The following is a 21,206-nucleotide window of genomic DNA, read 5'->3' as shown; positions in this document are numbered from 1 at the left end:
GGCGTAGACGCCCACCCGATAAGAGTTATCCAATCTGCATGCCATATTATCATATACAGATATAACACCTATACTTAAGTTACCTTTCCTAACCAATTATATGGCATGATGATTTTTTATAGAATTAGACGTCAGTGATGACGAGTTTTGCCTATAACAATGACTGTTGGACTGAAGTTCGAGGAAGTCGGAGCGAGACAGGTTATCGCAATGCTGCTGATTTCCATTTGTTTCTCTGTTTCATGTACTTGTCATTAAACAGATTTCCCTTTACCAAATGAGTCCTCATTATTGAGTCATGTTGGAGTAAGTGAATCCTGCACCCCCTGTCGTAACATGGTGCAGCTATCTTGTCTTACAAGTTCTAGAGGGTGAGCGCTGACCTAAGGGCCCATCAGTGAATTCCTCTCCTCCAGAACACTTGGTAGCGTGAGGATGGTTTCGGCCATTAATTATTGATTAAATAATACTAAGACACCTTAGACCGACGGAACAAAGTAACTCCGGGCCTTCGGCAAGATCATGAGTCCTTTCGCCATTCCGGCCGAGTAGACTGAGAAGCTCCCCGTGGACAATGATAGAGTAAAATTTCAAAAATCTGCACTGGGTCTGGAGGAACCCGCCTTTCCAAGCATAACCCTTCTCATTCACACGGGCAGCCAATCAGACGAAAACCTTAAAAGCTGGAAGAGGAAGGGGCGGTGATCCCGAAGTTCCAGAGAGGAAAAGATGCGATCGGTGAGTGAAACAGTAAACTCGGTACTTTGGCAAATGTCTTGTAGGCATTAGAGTAAGTAAGGGAAAGGTAACGGAGGGTGGCGGAGAAAAAATAAAGTAGTTAGAAGTAGAGAAGACTGTATATATATAGGGGGTTATTCCTGTGCTTTAAAACAGCGGTCAGAAGAAACGTGAACTCAGGTCCCACAGTGGGGGGACGATTAGGCTACAGTGAAGATTAAAGACGGCATCAAAGGGGTTCGTTTACCCCCCATGTCGGGGTATTGATTAGAAGGCAGGTATACGTGTGTCCAGCTGGTGTTCGTCTAGTCTGTCGAGTGTCTGTCATATGTGTCTTGTTGTATGCAAAATGTAAAATAATTGTATTAATGATTGTTTGAAATGCATTTTGGCTGTATTCGATTCTGTAACTAAGAGGAATCGCCATTGAATTGATGGGTTTTGAGTAAATTGTTGGTATACATTTTGCCGGGAAAAGATTGGATTGGAGCTTGCGTATGTGGTGCTCGCTCATACTATTGGAAGGTTAAAGAACTGTATAAATACTGTTAGTGACGAAATTAAAAATGGAGGAAGTTACCCCGCTTGCGCATTTCTGCATGCAACTGCCCAAGCATGCATCAAAACTAAAGAAATACAGCACAGAGTGGGTTAAGGGTACCGCCAATAAGATGTTTATGCCTTGGCCCCAGAACGGGTCACTCTCTAAAGCCGTTTTACAGCATATGACGACTTTCCTGCATGCCACATATACAGGCAAGAAGCTAGAGAAACATCTTTCTGTTCTAGAATTGTGGAAGATATTTGAAGAAACGAAGGTGGAAGAACCACCCGCAGACTGGATACTAAATGTATGTACGGAGGGGGGTGAGACGCCTACAGCACCACCAGCCCCGCCTGAGCCAGTCATTGAAGGGAGTAAAACAGAGGGGCTTTACCCACGAAGAGAACTTAAGGCAGCCACAGGGTATAGCAACCTTGCGTATGAGTCACCTACGTACAATAGTGACGATAATAAGGGAAAAGAACAGGAAAACAATATTGCCTCCGCGGTCTTAACGGACAAAGAGAGATGCGAAGATGAAGGGAAAGATTGGGCACAGAGTTGTGCACCTCCAGATAGGGAGAAAGAGGGAAATAAATGTAAAGGAAATGAAGGTAGAGGTGATGAGATAGCATTCGCGAAAGACAAATGGATGGGAGGTCAGATATTACTGAAGTTGGATGGAAAAGGAAGTGATGATTTGAGGCCAAGGGAGAGGTCTGATGAGACACAAAGGAGAGAGAGAGAGAGAGAAAGGGATGGCAGGAAGAAATGAAAGGACAAGAAAGAAAGATAGGCTAAGGCGAGAACAACTATATCGTGAAGAGCAAGGAATACCGCTTAGTGGCACACAATACGCAGCCTATGAAAAGTACAGGCAGAACATGTTAAGGTTAGAGGAAGAAAAGAGAGTGCACGAAAGGAAAGGAAAAAAGCGGGAAGATGATGAAAGTAGAAGGGCAAAGGAACGTAGAAATGAATGGATGAGGGAAGTAGATATGGCTAGAGAAGAAGCAAAGAAGCGAAAAGAAATAGCTAAGGAAATGGAATGTAAGCGCAGACAGAGGGCACGAGATCTTGAATATTTGGAGCTGGAAGTGATTAAACCCAATCCTACAGTAGAATGGGAAGACGTAGAAGAATTCTTTCCTGTAAGTGATGCGGTACCAGGTACAAGTGGGACAAATATTGAAGATGACTTCGACACCAGAAGCACCAGGGAAACGATTGATAAAATCTATGACGAAATGGGGCTGGAACTAATTTCCCAAGGGGGAAGGAAAGATGAGCGCTTAGAGAGCACTCAGCTATATGACACTGAGGATGTCTCCCGAAGTAGTGGGAGCAGGGGACTGTCCCTAGACAGGGTGGAAATTGGGCAGAACAAAGAAGATGCAAGGAGTTGTGTAAACTGGGAGTATTCAGAATCTGACTCCGGTGGGGAAACGGAGGATGTGGCACATGAAGAAGGGAGACGGTGCGAAAAACGGCTCCCATGGGACCGAGGGGTACGATGGTCAGACGTTAGTGGGTCCATAATGAGGACACCAAAGTCTGCTGGACAGTCCAGCCGACATGAAGAAACACCCCACGGTCAGAGGGGGGCGTCAGCACCAGCCTATACAGACAGACTAAGGGCATTGCCAGGTAGACGGCAAGGTAGGAATGCCACCCCGGCGACAGACCGGAGAGCTATGGGGAAAGAGAAGGAGGATTGTGCATTCCAATTCCCGTTGCTAGAGAAAGGGGGAGTAAGACCACACTATATTCCATGGCCACACATGGACCGAGAGAACCTTAAAAATAAGCTTCCAATGCTGACATCGGGAGCCGGAAAGTGGATACATTGAGTTAGAGAAAATGCCGGGGGGTGTCACATTAGCTATAATGGACATTAAGGGCCTCCTAATTGCCATACTTGGTGAAAGAGCAGATGATGTATGGAAACGGGCTGGCTATCCTAGGGTAACCCTAACTAACACCTCCCATGACCGAGCGCCATTTAATAACTGTAGGGCAGCAGTGTGGAAAGCGCTGTCAATGCTATATCCAGACACTTCTGATATGGGGGATATAATGACTCAGAAAATGAAAGAGTCAGAGGATCCGTTGATTTATATCCAGAATTTTCAAGACACGTGGGTGCTCGAAAAGCATGAGTCTTGGACGAAATCTATCCCTGTATTCTACCACATATTACGCCAGTGGTTGCCTGAACCGGTGCAGAAGCAGTTTAAAAAGTTGGTATGAGTAGAAGCAAAACCATGGGCCGAAATACAGTTGACAATTGCACATTACTGTAGATTGTTGCAAGAAAAGAATCGGAAAAAGGAGGCAACTCGTAAGGGCGAGGAGGCAAAGCTGGTGCAAAAGAAGCTCTCGAAGTATGCTCTTGAGGGAGCCATGCTCACCAGCCCAGCCGAACCAAACGCACAACAAGCGACCAACCCATCACAGAATAATCAAGGTAACGCATGATTTTACCCAAGAGGAAGGGGTTTTGGAGGAAGAGGATGGCAGAGTAATCAAGGAGGGTTTCGAGGTAACCAAGGAGGTTTTCAGAATATTCAAAGTGGCTTTCAGAACGCACAGATGGGCAGTCCGGCTATGCCAGATGGACAGATGGCCCGACCACCGCCAGTGTGTTGGCTGTGTGGAATGACAGTACACGTGGCACGCATGTGCAGAAGCCAAAGCATGTGGCAAAATAGCCAAGGGATGGGGCAGGCATGGTGAATTAGCCTGCCGTCCCGCAACAGGGCGGTGCACAAAATTACACCGTGCAGCAGCAGGCGTCAGGCATGCAGCAAGGTGCACAGCAAGTGGTTTAACCACCGAACATGGGGAACTTGCCACAGGGACAATCCCAGCAGGCACCACTGCAAAGTCACAGGGTACTAACTCCGGAGGGGGAGTTAACCCTGGGACTGGGGGAAATCAACAAGTATACAGTGGGTCGAATTTATATATGAAATAGGACAGCTCACGGGGGACTCTGATGTGCTCTATCCTATCAGTGACACCAGACCCTAACAGGGAACCTAAGGTGAATGTCGCCATAGGGGATAAAGAATATTCCTTCTTAGTTGACACGGGTGCAACGAGCTCGTGCATACGAGAGGGCAAATTTTCCTTGTCCGGCGAGGCTATAAGTACTCATTCACTGGAGCTCATAGTTGAGTTCCCTTTACAGATGCTCTCCCAGTCTCAGTGGGAGAGTGCGAAATGAATGTACCCCTATTATATTCGCGTCAGACCCCAGTAAATATTCTGGGCCGAGACCTTATGACTAAATTAAACATGACCATATTGTTTACCGAGAATGGTATAGTGTGCTCCACTCCAGGAATGCATTATTCAAACGTGTGTGAAATGATCAGAGCATACTCAGGACGTATAGCCATGAGAGCTGTACCGTCAGAGCCAGAAGTCTTTGCATATGGCGTGCGGGTGCTTATGATGGGATTGCCAGGCCTCGCAGATAGAACTATGAGGACACCTGATGAGTTTCTGTTCAGGCCAAGAATACCCATGCACGAAGAGGAGGGACAAGTATTTACCTTAATGATACAATCTGAGGCAGTGCGAGGGAAAGTGGTATTGGTCGAAGGATATGATGACGAAGGCAGACAATGGTGTTCGATTATCGCCATCGAGCAAGGGTATCGAGTGACTGACGTCACTGATGACGATCTGTTCGAAGAGCACCCTGACCTAGAGGAGACAAGAGTGGAAGTAAGTCTCACATTTTTGGTCAAAATGATCAAACGGGAGGTGCCACAGAGAATGATGTTGGCGCTGGTACGTCCAGAATACTTTGCTGACTACATGGCCCAAGTGCCTGCCGCAGTATGGACTACAGGGCACTATGACGTAGGTCTCCTGAAGGGGGCAGCTGAAGTGGAAATTATACTGAAACCAGGAGCAATTTTACCACGAGCGCAACAATATCCCATGTCCAGAGAGGCAGATGAAGGGATCGCGAAGACAATTTCCGCCATGATGGAGCAGGGCATCCTAGTGACGTCAGAATCACCTTGCAATACAGTGATTTAACCTGTCAAAAAATCAAAGGGAGGGTCCTGGCGTTTAATCCAAGATTTACAAGCATTAAACAATATAGTTGAAGCCGAGTTCCCTCTAGTCCCTAATCCATCCACAATACTGTGTAACATACCCACCGAGGCAAAATATTTCACGGTGATCGATTTGAAAAACACATTTTTCTCAATTCCACTGCACTGTGACTCTTAGGACCTGACGTCATTCACTTTCAGACAGATGCGTCTGAAAAGCACGAGGTTGCCACAGGGGTATTGCGAGTCCCCGTCTATTTTCAACAGAGTCCTGCAAATGGACCTAAGCAATATTGCAGTGGACAGTGTTGTTTTGCAGTACGTAGATGACATTCTGATCTGCAGCACCACTGAAGAGCAATGCAGGCGCTACTCTGTCGAGCTATTGACTATACTGGCTGAAAAGGGATACAAGGTTGATAAGGAAAAGTTGCAGTACTGTCAACAGGAGGTGTTGTACATAGGGCAACTAATCTCTCATGAAGGAAAAAAGGTAACCCCAGAAAGGGCTGAAGCTATCATGAACACGGCCAAGCCACGCACGATAAAACAAATGCAGAGCTTCTTAGGCCTGTGCAATTATGTCAGAGCATGGGTCTTTGACTACAACTCGTATACCAAGCCCTTGCTTCAGGCTTTGAAGAAAGCCCAGGCAACAAAAGGAGAAATTGAATGGACTGAGGCAATGGAGAAAGGGTTTTCAGAACTCAAGGGGGCAATTTGTAAGGCCCCAGTTCTCAGGATTCCTAATTATGCAGAGGAATTCTACCTGTTCTCACATACCGATGGTCCTTTTATGACAGCAGTGCTCGCGCAGCGAACCTCGCTGGGGTACAAGCCCCGAGCTTATTACAGCAGGAGTCTGGACCCGGTTATGAAGGGCCACTTCCCATGTGAACAAAATCTAGCTGCTGCCGCATTCGCTATGGAAAAGGCATCATCCATCGTGATGGGGTGCTCCATGACATTGTATGATGAACATTCACTGTTCGCCATACTAGAAAAGCCAAAGGGCACACTGACATCTCAGAGAGCATCCGCCTATGAGGTGATTATCTCTAACCAATCGATCAAAATAGTTCGATGTAAAACTGTGAACCCTGATACATTCATAGCTGAGTCAGTCGCAGAAGGAGAACCTATACATGACTGTGCGAATTATGAAGAATTCTATGATGAAATCCCCAGGGTAAAGGAAAATGCCCTGGCAAGTGGAGAAATTGTGTTCATTTGACGGTTCTTCGAGAATCGACCAAGAATATGGACAAAGGTATACAGGCGTGGCCGTGGTAAAAAACCTAGCGAATGGAGAGTTTTGAGTACTCGTCAGTGCGCGAATACCCTCTCACTATTCTGCGCAAGCTGCAGAACTGCTGTCACTGATACTAGCCATAGAGAATCATGCAGACCAGGAAGTAACTGTGTACAGTGACTCAGCCTATGTGATGTCAACAGTACATGCATGTTTAGCGTGCTGGAAAAGGAGGGGCTACCTCCGAGCAGACGGCACGCCAGTGCAACATGCAGCCTTATTGGACAGGCTGATAAAAGCACTACAGCTCCCAGTGGGCATAGCGGTCGTGAAATGCGCCGCTCATACCAAGGGGTCGGATTTCGTGTCACGTGGAAATCATGAAGCAGACACGGAAGCCAAGCGCATGGCATCCAAGAATGAAACAATCATGGACGTGGAGGTGGCACGTATCCATGAGCGGATGATGGTAGTGCAAGCCACACCAAAAACCTATAGCAATATGGGGCAGACTCAGCTAATGGAGCTCCAGGCGGAGGCACCTCAGGAGGAGAAAAATTTGTGGAAGCATCGAGGGTGTTCTTTAAACCCCTCTGACGGGTTGTGGAGGCAAGACAGCACTGGTAAACCAGTAATGCCTGTCGCCTTTCTAAAAGTAGCGTTAGAGCAACTGCACTACCCTATTCACATGTCAAAAGAAAACCTGGCTGCAACGCTCGCAGAAGATTGGTTGACGCTGAATTTAACGGAGCATTTTGCATTTTTTATGGTGAACTGCATAATCTGCCAGCAATTCACCACTGGGCACACATTAAAAATAGTGAGAGGGATCATCCCCAGACCGAATGGGCCATTCCAGCACTTGCATATCGACTACGTCGACATGATTCAAGTGTGCAACGGGTACAGTTATTTAATTGTGGTGGTGTTTCCATTCTCTAGATGGATAGAAGCAGGTACCTGTACACACCCAAACGCTGCCTGTGCTGCTAAGTTCCTAGTGAGGGAAGTGTTCCCTAGATGGGGGGTGTGCAAAGTAATGAGATCAGATAACGGGGCTCACTTTGTAAATTCAGTTTCGAACAGATTAGCTTGTTGCTTGGTATAAAGCACAAGTTCTCATCGGCGTATCATCTTGAGAGGAATGGGATATGTGAACGGATCAATGGCTTGCTTAAGGAGAGGATAGCCAAGTTGAAGCTCACATTAAAGAAGGGATGGCTGCACTGTCTACCATTGGCATTGTATGCACTTCATAACCAACCCGGCTCCGACCATCATCTCACGCTGCACGAGATAGTTACAGGCAGAAGGATGAGGACCCCTCTTACCCCCCGAGATAGAGCTAGATGTGATCCCCAGCCAACTAGGGAGGTTCTAGGAGCAGAGACGCAGGACTACCTAAGCTGTATGACATCCAGTGCCTCTGTCATTACAGGCCAGCTGCAGCGATGGCGAAAAGGGGTCGGCGCAGCACGAAACACAGCAGGAAGTGCTGAAGCAGACACTGAGCAAGGTGTACATGCGCCCCTCGTCTTCCCTGTTGACAGCGTGCTTGTGAAGAACTTTACCAGGAAGAGGTGGGACGAGCCAAGATTTAATGGCCCGTTCATTGTAGAGGACTGCGCCCCCTCTGCCGTCAAGCTCCAGGGCAGAAGGGCATGGATCTTCATAAATGACATTAAACCGTATATAGAGGAGAGCCCTCCTGCTGCATCCAACTGGGAAGAAACCACAGACATCGGGGAAGAACCTCAGCACGTGCAGACAATATCCATGGCGAGGAAGAAGGACGCATGAGCAGGAAAACCAAGACAAAGAACCCGAATGCAAGTTGTGGCATAAAACTGGACAGGTTCCCCAAGGAAAGGGGGATAAGGACATAACGAACACTCTGTACATCCCAGTTGCCGGGTAAAGAGAAGCACATCCAAAGCCACAACAACATTGATAAAATCAACTTGTGAAAGCACGTCATGATCAAATAGTACAAAGAATCAAGACTCTGATAGACTGCAAATAAGACATTGCCTGAGAGTGTAACACAGTATCCTGAAGCAATCTGTATCGAGACTTTGTTCACAGAATGTATGGTACATTCCAGCAGAAGTCTCAAGTGGGATGTGCTAACCTATTTCCAACTTGTGGTGTTATCCTACCCATCACTCATAGGGAGAGGAGCCAGTGTCAGACTTTATTCAAGATCCAGCTAACAAAAAAGTAATCAGGCAGCTGCTGACCGCCATCGCAGTGGTGTTCGCTGAGTTACCTGAGCATAGTGAGAAGGACACAAATGCTTCCACCGCCAATAGACATTGATGAACTCACATTCAATTTGTTCTTCCAAATAATCGAGAAGTGCCCAGGGCTCGTCGGGAGAACAACTGATACACGCACTTATATCAGAGATCCAAGAAACCTAGCTCAACTGAGTCAGCTGTGGACAAAATTAAATCATTTGGTGGTCATCCACGCAACGGGAAGGTGCAAAGACTGTGTGAATCAAAAGAAAAGCTCATGATCAGGACACAGCCAAACAGGGCAAATGTCCCTATCACCCGAGGACACCCGGTTGGCACAGAACATCCTGTTTAGATTAGTCACAGACTATCCAGAAATGGTAGGAAGGCCTGCAGATGTTGACGTCATCACCTTCCTTAGAGATCCGGCCAACGCCCCACACATGGGCAAACTTCTCCATGGTATAATGCTCCAAGTGGAGCTGTCCAACTTCCAGCGATAATTCCTAAGGAGATTCCAGTGAGACTTTCTGCCGGGGACAAATCAAGGAGACAAAGACACAGTTTTTCAAACTTTCCGCTGCAGAGCAGATCGAGGAGAGAGACACTGTTCTTCAACTTCTCACCGAGAGAGCGAGCGAAAGGAGCGGACCCAAGAACTTCACCATCTTATTTTCCTTTTTCTTCATTTTTCTCATTTTTTCATATGTTCACTTTTATTTTTATTTTTGTTTTTATTTTTCCAACATTTTATTTTTGTGTAATTTTTAGCAGTTCCATCTCTTCATTCCTTCACATCGAGCAAGTTCCAGCATGTCCTCAGGCCAAAGCAAATTCGAGGAGAGCCCTGGGACCTCACCTATTATAGAGATGCATAATGAATGTGATGTACTAAAATTGCTAGCCTAACCCGTTTCCACAGTCTAGCACAGAAACTGTACGGAGTACCCAGAGACTAGCGTTGTCATTCACATGAGGGGGACATTTGGAGAAGCACTCGTCACTTTAATAGTAATTAACTCTCAAATTTAACAGACCAGAGCAAGAGAAGGAATAAATAACTGACTATGAACTCATTCAAAATGGGGACCCAGAACAGTAACTTGGTTTTGCCCCCAACAGAAGGGCGCCCCCACTTCCCTGGAAGAAAATGCTGCAAATTGTCGTTCCGAACGATTATGTGTATCTGTATAGTTATTATTATTGTTTTTCTGTCATTAACAATTAGAACTCCTTTCTTTATTGGTGCACGAAGTGTCAATCTCAGTGCACCCACCAGATAATGAACATCTGAGGCCTATGAAAGCACCCAGACCCTATATAGTGATTCCAGTCCCAAGAAAACCTGACGATAAAAATAACAAACTAAATTTACATGTAATGAGCAATGATTTAGACACATTTGAGGTCACAAATGAAGAGAAAAGCTGGAGACAGGGTCAGCACAGAATGAATGAAAATGCTGCACTGACCACTGAACGCACCCACACACAGGATGCACACAGACAAGGGCAAGTGTCAATGGCTACAGGGCCTCCAACGAAGGCAGCAGAGAAGGGGAGACTGCCCGCCGAACAATCAGTTCCAGAAAACAGTGGAAGTACCCAAGAGGAGCCAAGTGAAACACTAGAGAGAGAGGGCATAACAAAATCCCTTAAAAGAACAGAAGTAGCCACGAAGGAATTCACAGAGAAAACACAAATTCTGATAGACTATTTGTTCCCTTTCATAGTCAGAGCAAAGAAACTGCACAAGGAGCTGGACTATAGTGACTATAACAGCAAGCACACCTTCTCCAACGCAAAGAACAAGCCTCAGGCCTACAACACGACCACGCGTTGGGAGGCTGAGGAGCCAACGGCGGTTAGAGGAAGTCTATGACAAAATACAAACGGGAAGGAAAGGAAACACAAAACCTTCTCCTACCACAGCGATGCAGTCGAGGCAGCCTGCTCCACCGAGACACCCAGAGAGGAAAAGCAGCACAGACGCATTTAGAGACAAAGTCATAGAAAACTACAGAAGAATGCTGAGAATCAAGAGAAGCCCACACGAAGATAACAATGAACTTAATGATTACCTGGAGAGCACAGCCCATCTTGGAAACAACATATGGTACCAGCACATGAAGGAAGTAGGACGAAGGCAGCCAGAAGGAGAATGCTTCGTCTGTGCTCTCCTACCATACAGCATGGGAAAATCCAAGATCTTCGTGGCTGTAGAAATTGATGTCCCTACAGCACACTGTATGCCACATGTAGCAATGTGCAACACCAGAGGACAATTTATCGGAAGAGACGCTTCACTGATATGGGCCACCGAAAAGGACTACCCTGACAAAGATGGCTAAGTCCAGGACATTAGAACAAGAAACAGGGCGCACACCAGGAATCACGTGATCCGATAAGAGAATCCTGACGTCAAAGGATCAGGGACATGATGGGTGACAAACCGGAGACTGAACATTCACGAAAAAACTGCAGAAGAGGCACAAATCTGGAAGAACAGAGGCCAAATGCAGATCTGCGAACAGTGGTTTCCCCAAATGGATGGGAAGATGGAGTAGTGATCTGCCGAGCGTGGATGGTCCTTGGAGCCTGCAAAGAAACAATAGAGAATTCGCAGAGGTTATGCAAGCCTCTGTGGCCAAGGTTGGTAAAACTGCTAACATGGGTCGAAGATAGAGGAGGAACCCTGCAAACAGTACCACTGGAAAGCCCGAAAATATGCTTCAGAAGTAATGGCACAAGGAAGATGGGAGAGAATGTAAACTGCGGAAGAATCTTTGAAGCCCCAGGAATGACACAAGGTACCGCAGTTATCATGGACCATTACTGGGCGTGTGGATCCAAAGCATACATAAGGCTGCCGAAAAACTGGGGAGGTATATGCACACTAGTGAACGTCCACGTTCCTGCACTAGTGATCCCTAAAAATGACCTGAAGTTGGACAGTTTCCCGAAAGCAGATGATCATCTAAGAAGAAGGAGATCTGTGGAACTGGTATCCAGGATGAAGAGGGAAAATTACTTTTCTCCCAAATCAGAAGATGCATTCCATGCAATCCCATACGAACACAGGCTGTTCAGCCTCACCTCAACAGTATTCACAACACTACTCCTGCCCCACATTCAAGTTGGAGTGAATGCTAAATGGTTGCAGATAACCAGATGGGAGTTATTGCAGACCATCAATACCACTATAAAAGGATTCAACGCGATTAAAGAAGAGCTGAGAGCAATCAGATTGATGACCCTCCAAAACAGATATGTGCTTGACATGATCACTGCAATGACTGGAGGTGTTTGTGCAAAAATCTGAGAATCATGTTGAACATTTGTACTATCACACGATGAAGAAAACGGAATCCTAACAGAGGCCATAAGCATGTTGATAAACCTAAAAAAACAGATGATCGATGAAAGTGATGAAGTGGACGATGACAGCTGGTTTAGAGACCTATTCTCGTGGGTCCCACAATGGATGGCAGATATATTCAAGTTTCTTGGAGCTCTACTAGCAATGGTATTGCTAGGATTCTGTGCTATCAAGATAATCATTACACAGTGCCAGAAAACTGTGAAGAAAGCCATAGGGATGAAAATAATGGTTGATGTCGAGCCAGGGTGGAAGCCCAGAGACCTGACGGATGAAGAAATAGGAGACTTGGTGAAAGCCAGCAAATTTGCGCCAGAAGGAACAAGGTTCACATACCCTAAGAAACGAAGAAGGTATGAAGGAAAATGCATCTACTGCAGCCCAAATGGACAATGTCAGCTAATGACATGGAACAAAGACGAACATGTGAAAACAGCAGGGAGTTTGAAGGGAGTGATAAAAATATGGACTCCAAAGGCTCACACATTCACACCATCATGTACAAACCCTTAAGGCGATGAACATGACACCGAAGAACCAAAAGAAATAAATGCAATGGAGGTTGCAGAAGTGGTCGATGAACCGACCAGAGGGGGGAGTGTAGAGGAGGTCCCAGACAGGGCCTGCTCCCCTTCCCCTCATTTTGAGGTATCAGGAGCATACTTGCCAAGGTATGTGATGTATGAAGAGCAAATTAACCTACAAAGAACTGCACTGGGACCCTGCCCATTATATATCAGAAGATCCATACCTGTTGAAGCACCCATAACCAGACAACCCTGGGCAGCACGGTACCCTATCAGACAGCCATACCAGCTGCTGATACGAAATGAGGAGTACCTACATACGGTCGACGAAGAGACCCAAAAAACCTTAATGGAAGGCCAGTGGAAATGACACAACGGCCTGAACAGACCCATGAATGAACAAAAGCAGCTATCGAAGACAAGCACGCCAGTGCGAGTAACTACGAAAATAAATGTAATGGACACAGAGAAGAGACAATGTTAAAACATATAGTAATGATGCTACGAGACAAGATGGAAGCAACCGACCTGTTAGACGTGTATAAGTAGGCTTGAAACGCAAGATGCTAAGAAATCGATACTGCTTGCAATGCTTAGTAGAAGATAGAGCGCCAAGCGTCAAACATATATCTACCTCAATAAGGCACATTATACAAGTGCGACTCCATTTTGTAAAAGCAGAAATGTACCCAGGCGGCCAGAGGCCTGACAGGCCAAGTTTCGTAACCCAGCCAAAGGCAAGAGAAGGAGCGGAATCGAAACTCAACAAAGAGGGGCTCATGCCTAGGAAATCGAGGTCAACCAGAGAAAGGGAGGAAAGTGTCAGCTAACAAGACTCAAACTTCAGAGCATACCAGCCTGCCTCATGAAGGTCAAGATAAGGAGGGCCCATGCAGGTGGCGAGGCTGAAACAGAATTAAATGCACTAAAAGCTTGAAACTGAAGCAGATTCATGGTGAACTAACACATGACCAGCCAGGCGCGAAGAAGTACCACCGCCTGATGTCATCCAGGACCCAAGGATGCCATAACTTTTCCCGATAAGAGACTACAGTTTCGAGGCCATCCTTAGCCAACTAATTGACACATCGCCTTAAAACACTGATTGATGGAAGGGAGGCAGGGTGAAACTTGGGACACCAGGCACAGGGGTGTCCATTCTGCATGCTGCTAATTAAAAGTGGAAATGTATGTCTAGAGGTGTAACCTGGCCAATCAGAATGGACTAAGTTATCTGGAGTCCTATAGATAATAGAACCAATGAGAAGTCGTAGTTGTAGTGATGTCTATCACGTGTGATGTAGAGGGATGGGCGTAGACGCCCACCCGATAAGAGTTATCCAATCTGCATGCCCTATTATCATATACAGATATAACACCTATACTTAAGTTACCTTTCCTAACCAATTATATGGCATGATGATTTTTTATAGAATTAGACGTCAGTGATGACGAGTTTTGCCTATAACAATGACTGTTGGACTGAAGTTCGAGGAAGTCGGAGCGAGACAGGTTATCGCAATGCTGCTGATTTCCATTTGTTTCTCTGTTTCATGTACTTGTCATTAAACAGATTTCCCTTTACCAAATGAGTCCTCATTATTGAGTCATGTTGGAGTAAGTGAATCCTGCACCCCCTGTCGTAACATGGTGCAGCTATCTTGTCTTACAAGTTCTAGAGTGTGAGCGCTGACCTATGGGCCTGTCAGTGAATTCCTCTCCTCCAGAACACTGTGAAATGATGTCATCCCGGCTGTATTTCAAACTCCAGGGCATCTGGCTGAACCTACAAGTTGGTTCTGCCTCCTCGGGTCGAGCGTATATGTTTTCAGAGAACGTTATACAGTTTCTTTTTGAGACACCGTTTATTAGAGCATGATTCTGCGTGCCGGTTGTAGAAAGCAGGGCTTAATGCTATTAACACCCAACTCGTTTCACCTGATCCAAAACGCTATTTCTTTGGAAAACCTGTTTCCTTTGATGGATGGGCATACATGGGGGCATGCCTATCTATCAAAGAGATCCATGAAAGGGAAGATCAGCCCAGGGCAAGATTACCACCATGGTGAAGTGAGAGAGGCAGGGTCTCAATTACCATGGCGGCAAGGGTGTTGGAGCAGAAGTAGGAGGGCGAGTCCAGCAGGTAAGTTTTGCGGGAGGATGTGTGTGGGCACACAGTTGTGGAGTGGAGGAAAATGGAATGGCGGAGCCCAACACATGACGGGGCAGTGATCCACTGTCCTTGAATGCTGGTTTATACTGGGGATTCAGGCCAGAGTTCCAGGATTCAGATTGGTTGGCAATCCTGTGGTGGGTGCCAATACTATTTACATAACCTACATTTTTATCTTGATATTTGTGTATATGTGATCCTGGAACATATTAACTGTGAAGTTTTATTTTGTGAAAAGGTTAACCTTTAAAATGTTTTTTTATTATTGTTTAAACAGATATATGTTTAGATCTAGCAAAGAAGTTAACTGTGGCTCGATTTTTACAAACAGAAGGATCTTTTCTACTGAATGTTACTATTGAGGACTTTCTCCCCTTTTTTATATAAATGAGGTTTGTTGTCTCTGGTTGACTCTTGCTTCAGTTCTTCCAAAGCTTCTCCACTACCTCCAGTTCTTCCTAATCTTCTCCACTACCTCCAGTTCTTCCTTAGCTTCTCCACTACCTCCAGTTCTTCCTAATCTTCTCCACTACCTCCAGTTCTTCCTTAGCTTCTCCACTACCTTCAGTTCTTCCTAAGCTTCTCCACTACCTCCAGTTCTTCCAAAGCTTCTCCACTACCTTCAGTTCTCGCAGAGCTTCTTCACTACCTTCCGTTCTTACAGAGCTTCTCCACTACCTTCAGTTATTGCAGAGCTTCTCCACTACCTTCAGTTATTGCAGAGCTTCTCCACTACCTCCAGTTCTTCCAAAGCTTCTCCACTACCTTCAGTTCTCGCAGAGCTTCTTCACTACCTTCCGTTCTTACAGAGCTTCTCCACTACCTTCAGTTATTGCAGAGCTTCTCCACTACCCCCAGTTCTTCCTAAGCTTCTCCACTACCTTCAGTTCTCGCAGAGCTTCTCCACTACCTTCAGTTATTGCAGAGCTTCTCCACTACCTTCAGTTCATCCAGAGCTTCTCTACTACCTTCAGTTCTTCCAGAGCTTCTCCACTACCTTCAGTTCTTCCAAAGCTTCTCCACTACCCCCAGTTCTTCCAGATCATCTCCACTACCTTCAGTTCTTCCTAAGCTTCTCCACTACCTTCAGTTCTTCCTAAGCTTCTCCACTACCTCCAGTTCTTCCAAAGCTTCTCCACTACCTCCAGTTCTTACAGAGCTTCTTCACTACCTTCCGTTCTTACAGAGCTTCTCCACTACCTTCAGTTCTTCCAGAGCTTCTCCACTACCTTCAGTTCGTCCAGAGCTTCTCTACTACATGACACTGATGAGCCTCAGACAGGCTCTATCTGTGATTGTTGGATATTTGAGCACTGTCTGTCTTTGTCTGCCAAAGTAATGTCTAAAGGAACTTTGTCTTAATCTCACAGTATTATCCTCTGTTTTTCGCACGATGGATGTTTCCTAGTGCACACTGGCATGCCCACACTGTTGCTGCATTGAGGGGTGGTTCTGGGTCGAAGGCCCCCCACATAGGCTTGACCGGTTGCTGCGAGGCAAGTAATCGTTCACTGAGATAGAATTTTTTTATTTTGTTACCATATCATTAAGGTGCAATACAAGGCATCAGTATTTCATCAATACTTCCAAGCCACAGTCCTGCACAGCTATGGACGGTGAAATGGGCATTCCTTCATCTGAATGTTTGTTATGTATCTTTTTTTGTTTGTGGCGTATTGGACAAATGCTTATTACCTGTTTCTAAAGTAATGTCATCAATGGATCAGACCTGTATAGTATTCGTTTCATTATTCGACACCTAGAGATGTTTTTAAGGTCATGACCATGCCAGGCCTATCGCAATAATTCCCACACACTCTGGCATGTTTGAGGAAAGATTGCTTATATCTGATATGTATGCTGCGCTGTCTAACATCTTCTCTGCTTTCTCTTCAACGCAAACCCACAGCTCATTAACTACTCAACCAAACTGTTCACGCTAGCGAAGGTGGCGAGTCCCACGTACACCACGATGGGGGTTGGAGTCATCAACATTGTCTTCACCATCATTGCTGTAAGTACTTAGAAATATCCTGCCGACGGAGAGGGATTTCAACACTTGGTAGACGCCCCGGTGGCGGCTTATCCGCACATTGAGCTATGCAGGGTCTTCTTCAGGTCTCCTTTGTAGTTCATGCCCTATTCAGCGTAATGGGACCTACAACACCTGGCCACTGCTTGGGGGGAGTTTGTTGGAGGCATCAAATGGTCCCCGGAATCTCCTTGCGGGCTCACTGATTCTGGGTAACACACACACAAGATCGAAGAATCTAAGATCACAAGGGAAATGCTGAGGGACTTCCTGGGAGGAGAGTCCTGAGGCTGGGGATTTAAAGAGCGACACATTAAAAATATATCTTTCTAAAAGAGGCTTTGTCTTGCCCTGAAGGTTTTCCTGGTGGAGAATGCAGGCCGGAGGACACTGCTGTTGATTGGCTTCTTTGCACTTGCGGTCTGCGACATCGTGCTCACTGTTTCCATCGCTACCTTGGTGAGTACAAGCATCATGCTGGGGATTGTCACTGGGCTTGCGTTGGTTCTGCTGTGTCCTGGCAATACCAACTAAAATGGGTGGTGTGCGCCCTTCTTTTCCTGTCAAAATCTGGACCCCTGCCTTGGACTCTTTTCTTCCACAATCTGAGACCTCACCCCAGCCATTTTCTGTGTGTGAAATGGATCCCCCGGCTTACACTGACTTAAACGCTTTTCCCACACCTCCCACTCTAGGTGGTGCTTCTGCAAGTGAATAATTAACAGAGCATCAGAAGGACACCCAGCTACTTTCCCCGGAGTGGCCCAGCTGCTTTCTACTTAACAGAAAGGTTCAGGAAGAGTCAGACCCATTAGGTTTTGGCTCATATATGTCGCTTACACATCACCTAGTCTGGACAAATCGAATACTATGAATATTTGCAGATGACAAATGTGTATGAATACATATTGCCTTAGTGATGTGCCATTATTGCATTGTTTCTGGTATAATGGTTTGGTGGCAGGTAGACATTTTCGGTGTGCTTTAGGTGGAACGTGTTGCTTTTGATGGCAGTAACTGAGAGAGTTTCAGAGGTCCAAAGCTTGACAGGACAGTGATTGTTTTGTTCTACATTTTCTTTGAACTGTGTGCCTGTTTCCTGCTAAGGACTGCAATGATCATTCTGACGTGTAATGGTGGGAATTGTATTGCTGTCTAATCATGCAGAATTGAAGGTTGAGTGCTGCTAATGATGTCAGTTAACTCAGTGCAAAGAGTGATGCTTGGTTTCCTTGAAAGGGTGTTCTCAGATAGCACTCAATTAATAAAATGCCTAATTATAAGGCTCATTCTACATATAGTCACTATACCAGGCTGATGCCAGTATTGGGGCATATGAGGATGCACATGGCATGTGTTGACAGCACCTGGAAGTGTGGGGTTTTACTTTACCTATGGTGACTACACCAGGTTTATGGTGGCATCATTGGGTTATTTGAGGCTGCATTGGCATATGTTTGCAGGACTTGTGAGTCTATACTTTACATATGACACACGAAGACATTATTGGGGTGCTTGGGTGCACACTTAACATATGATGGTAGCACCTGCACATGTAGGATGATATAGCATCACGTGGTGACAATACCAGGGTGATGATGGCATTATAATGTTATTTTAGGCTGCACTTGGCAACCAAAGCTTCTTGCATTTCCCAGTGCTTGTTTTACAGAATTACGGGATCTCTGGTGTGCACAGGACCTCCCGCGCCCCTCGCGCAGTGCACTCTTTCTCAGAAGAACATCACACAAGATAAACACGCTTCCTAAATATGCCAACCAACAAGAGATCATTTACCATGCATTGATTTGCTTTTCAACAGAGATGTATGGCTTAAAACAGCAACAGCAGGAACATTCTGGGTTGTATGGAGTAATTATATCAAAAGAACCTTAAATCTCAAAAAGTTTCTTGTAATTCTCCAGATATTGCAAGTAGGTTTTTCCCTTAACTCCCCAAGCCCCCCCGACAGCATTCCCACCTCATTATAAAGAGTTTCACACACCACTAAACATCTAAACATATTCTGGCTAGCGCCTAAAAGTCCTCTATGTGACAAATGAAGACATATTATGGAATGTTCTGGAATGTTTTGGGTAGCATGAAGAGTTTTGTTTTAATCAAAATCTTCCTGATACTATTTACAGCGTATCCCATTAAAATCTTGGAGTTATACCGAAATGTTCTATTTATTATGCCCTGTATTTATTTATTATTTTAATTCTTATGACTGTGCCAAATCGCACAGAGGCATCAGGCGCACATAAAGGACAATAAAGAACACACATCACAAAAAATGCTAAAAAGTGTCAGCCAAGGCAACGGCTGGAGCTAAGGAGAAGTAAAGAGAAACGTTTTTAACTTCTTTTTGAAGTCGACCAGCGACGTGATCTTTTTTAGTAGGCCCTGAGAATCTGGGAACGTGTTATGTATTGTACCCAGGTTCCTTCTGGAAGAAACAGAGCTCTCTAAAAGGTCTTAGCAACATGCTCAGTGAATGAAGTGCCCGCTGCTGTGTCACCGGTTTGGATGTGGCAGGCCGACTCATCCTTCTGAGCTCGATACATTGAGGACCATTGTGCTGTGAAGTGGCCAGAATGTGGCACAAGTGCCTTTGGAGAAACCAGTTGTCAACTTTATGCCATAGAGGTTCTGTCCTCTACACCCCAAGACACTGTTCAGAATACGTTACATAGTTTAATAGATATCTCCAGCAAGCGGCTGGACTTTAGCCCATAGAGAGTTCAGAAGCTCCAGGCAACTATTTCATTCAAAGCACCCTTTTTACTCTAGGTAACACTGTGCCATGGATTGAGCTGCTTGATTTTGTTTACCAGTATAAATAACAAAAAAGGAATCTAATAGCCTCCACTGTGTGGGAAGCAAACCTCACAGCATGCCGGAATGTTTCCCTGAAGAAGGTTAGGGCGGGGAAAAGATGCATGCTTTTTCTGATCTTACCACCTATTCATAAGTCATGCTCTTATTCCAAGTAGCATTTTGTCCGAGTACTGCCCTAAATGTTTGGATGGGCCCTTCTGTCTGGCCATTACTTGCTGGATGGTAGGAGACTTTTGGGCCAGGTCTGTCTTCAGTAAAGCTTTATGCAACGGTTAGATGTGAATGGAGGTTTTTGATCAGTAACAGTTTCTATTGGGAGTCTGAGAGTAGTGAATTGATGCTGCAATAAATCCCTAGAGATTTCTGCAGAAGTGCTCCACGTCAGGAAGGTTCCGGGCCGCCATCAGTGTGCCTCTACCACCACCTAATGCGTCCATTCATCGATTGGCTCTGCTTGATCAGTAAGGAGATGCTTTAAGGGACCTGCTGGGCAGGTTTATGGTTGTTACTGTATTCTTGGATAGCTTTTATGTTGTTCACAGAAGGGTGACATCTCGACACACATCTCTATACCCTGATTAGTTCTCCCGCCTGTGCATTCATTTGTATTGCTCCAATATGACCTGCATGGAGCGGAGCCAGGGCGACTTCTCGATGGGTTCTGGTACAACAACTCTAGGACCCGACCGAAGGCACCCTTGTTGAAATGTTCACTCGGGACCATGTTGTACAAGCGGTCAGGGCTTGGGGTTTGTCTCAGCAGACCAGCTGGTCTGAGCGAGCCTCGTACCTGTCATTATTCTTTACTTGTCATTGCTGCAGCTCTAGAGTGCCAGATAGTAATCGAGTGCATTGAAACAGACTGAGTGTGCAGATGACATCCACTACAGAAAAGGCCTTTTGTGGCTAGAAAATGAGTCCAAGGAGGAGCCTAAACACAGCAAGGGAATGTGAAGTATATGTTGAGGGTCTGTTCTAGATAATAACTATTCTATCCATGATGCCTCCCTCTTCATTAGGTAATGAATAAAGATGTTCACAGCAAGTGAATGTGAAGGATATGTTGAGGGTCTGTTCTAGATAATAACTATTCTATCCATGATGCATCCCTGTTCATTGGGTAATGAATAAAGATATTCACAACAAGTGATTGTGAAGGATATGTCGAGGGTCTGTTCTAGATAATAACTATTCTATCCATGATGCCTCCCTCTTCATTAAGTAATGCATGAAGATGTTCACAGCAAGTGAATGTGAAGGATATGTTGAGGGTCTGTTCTAGATAATAACTATTCTATCCATGATGCCTCCCTCTTCATTGGGTAATGCATAAAGATGTTCACAGCAAGTGAATGTGAAGGATATGTTGAGGGTCTGTTCTAGATAATAACTATTCTATCCATGA

The 21,206-nt window shown here is 45.5% G+C and overlaps 1 protein-coding gene across 1 annotated transcript in view; it reads left to right on the top strand.

The window, feature by feature from the left end:
• Positions 1-21,206, top strand: part of LOC138580223 (solute carrier family 2, facilitated glucose transporter member 1-like) — a 307,891-nt gene that overhangs the window by 264,392 nt on the left and 22,293 nt on the right. Inside the window, exons 8-9 of the mRNA XM_069650586.1 lie at positions 16,838-16,942; positions 17,318-17,419. Coding sequence (XP_069506687.1) covers positions 16,838-16,942; positions 17,318-17,419 — 207 coding nt within the window. The remainder of the gene's footprint in view (positions 1-16,837; positions 16,943-17,317; positions 17,420-21,206) is intronic.

This window comes from Ambystoma mexicanum, chromosome 3p (genome assembly GCF_040938575.1).
Source record: "Ambystoma mexicanum isolate Mex_15411 chromosome 3p, UKY_AmexF1_1, whole genome shotgun sequence".
In the NCBI taxonomy this organism is placed as follows: domain Eukaryota; kingdom Metazoa; phylum Chordata; class Amphibia; order Caudata; family Ambystomatidae; genus Ambystoma; species Ambystoma mexicanum.
This window is presented reverse-complemented; position numbering and strand designations above follow the sequence as displayed.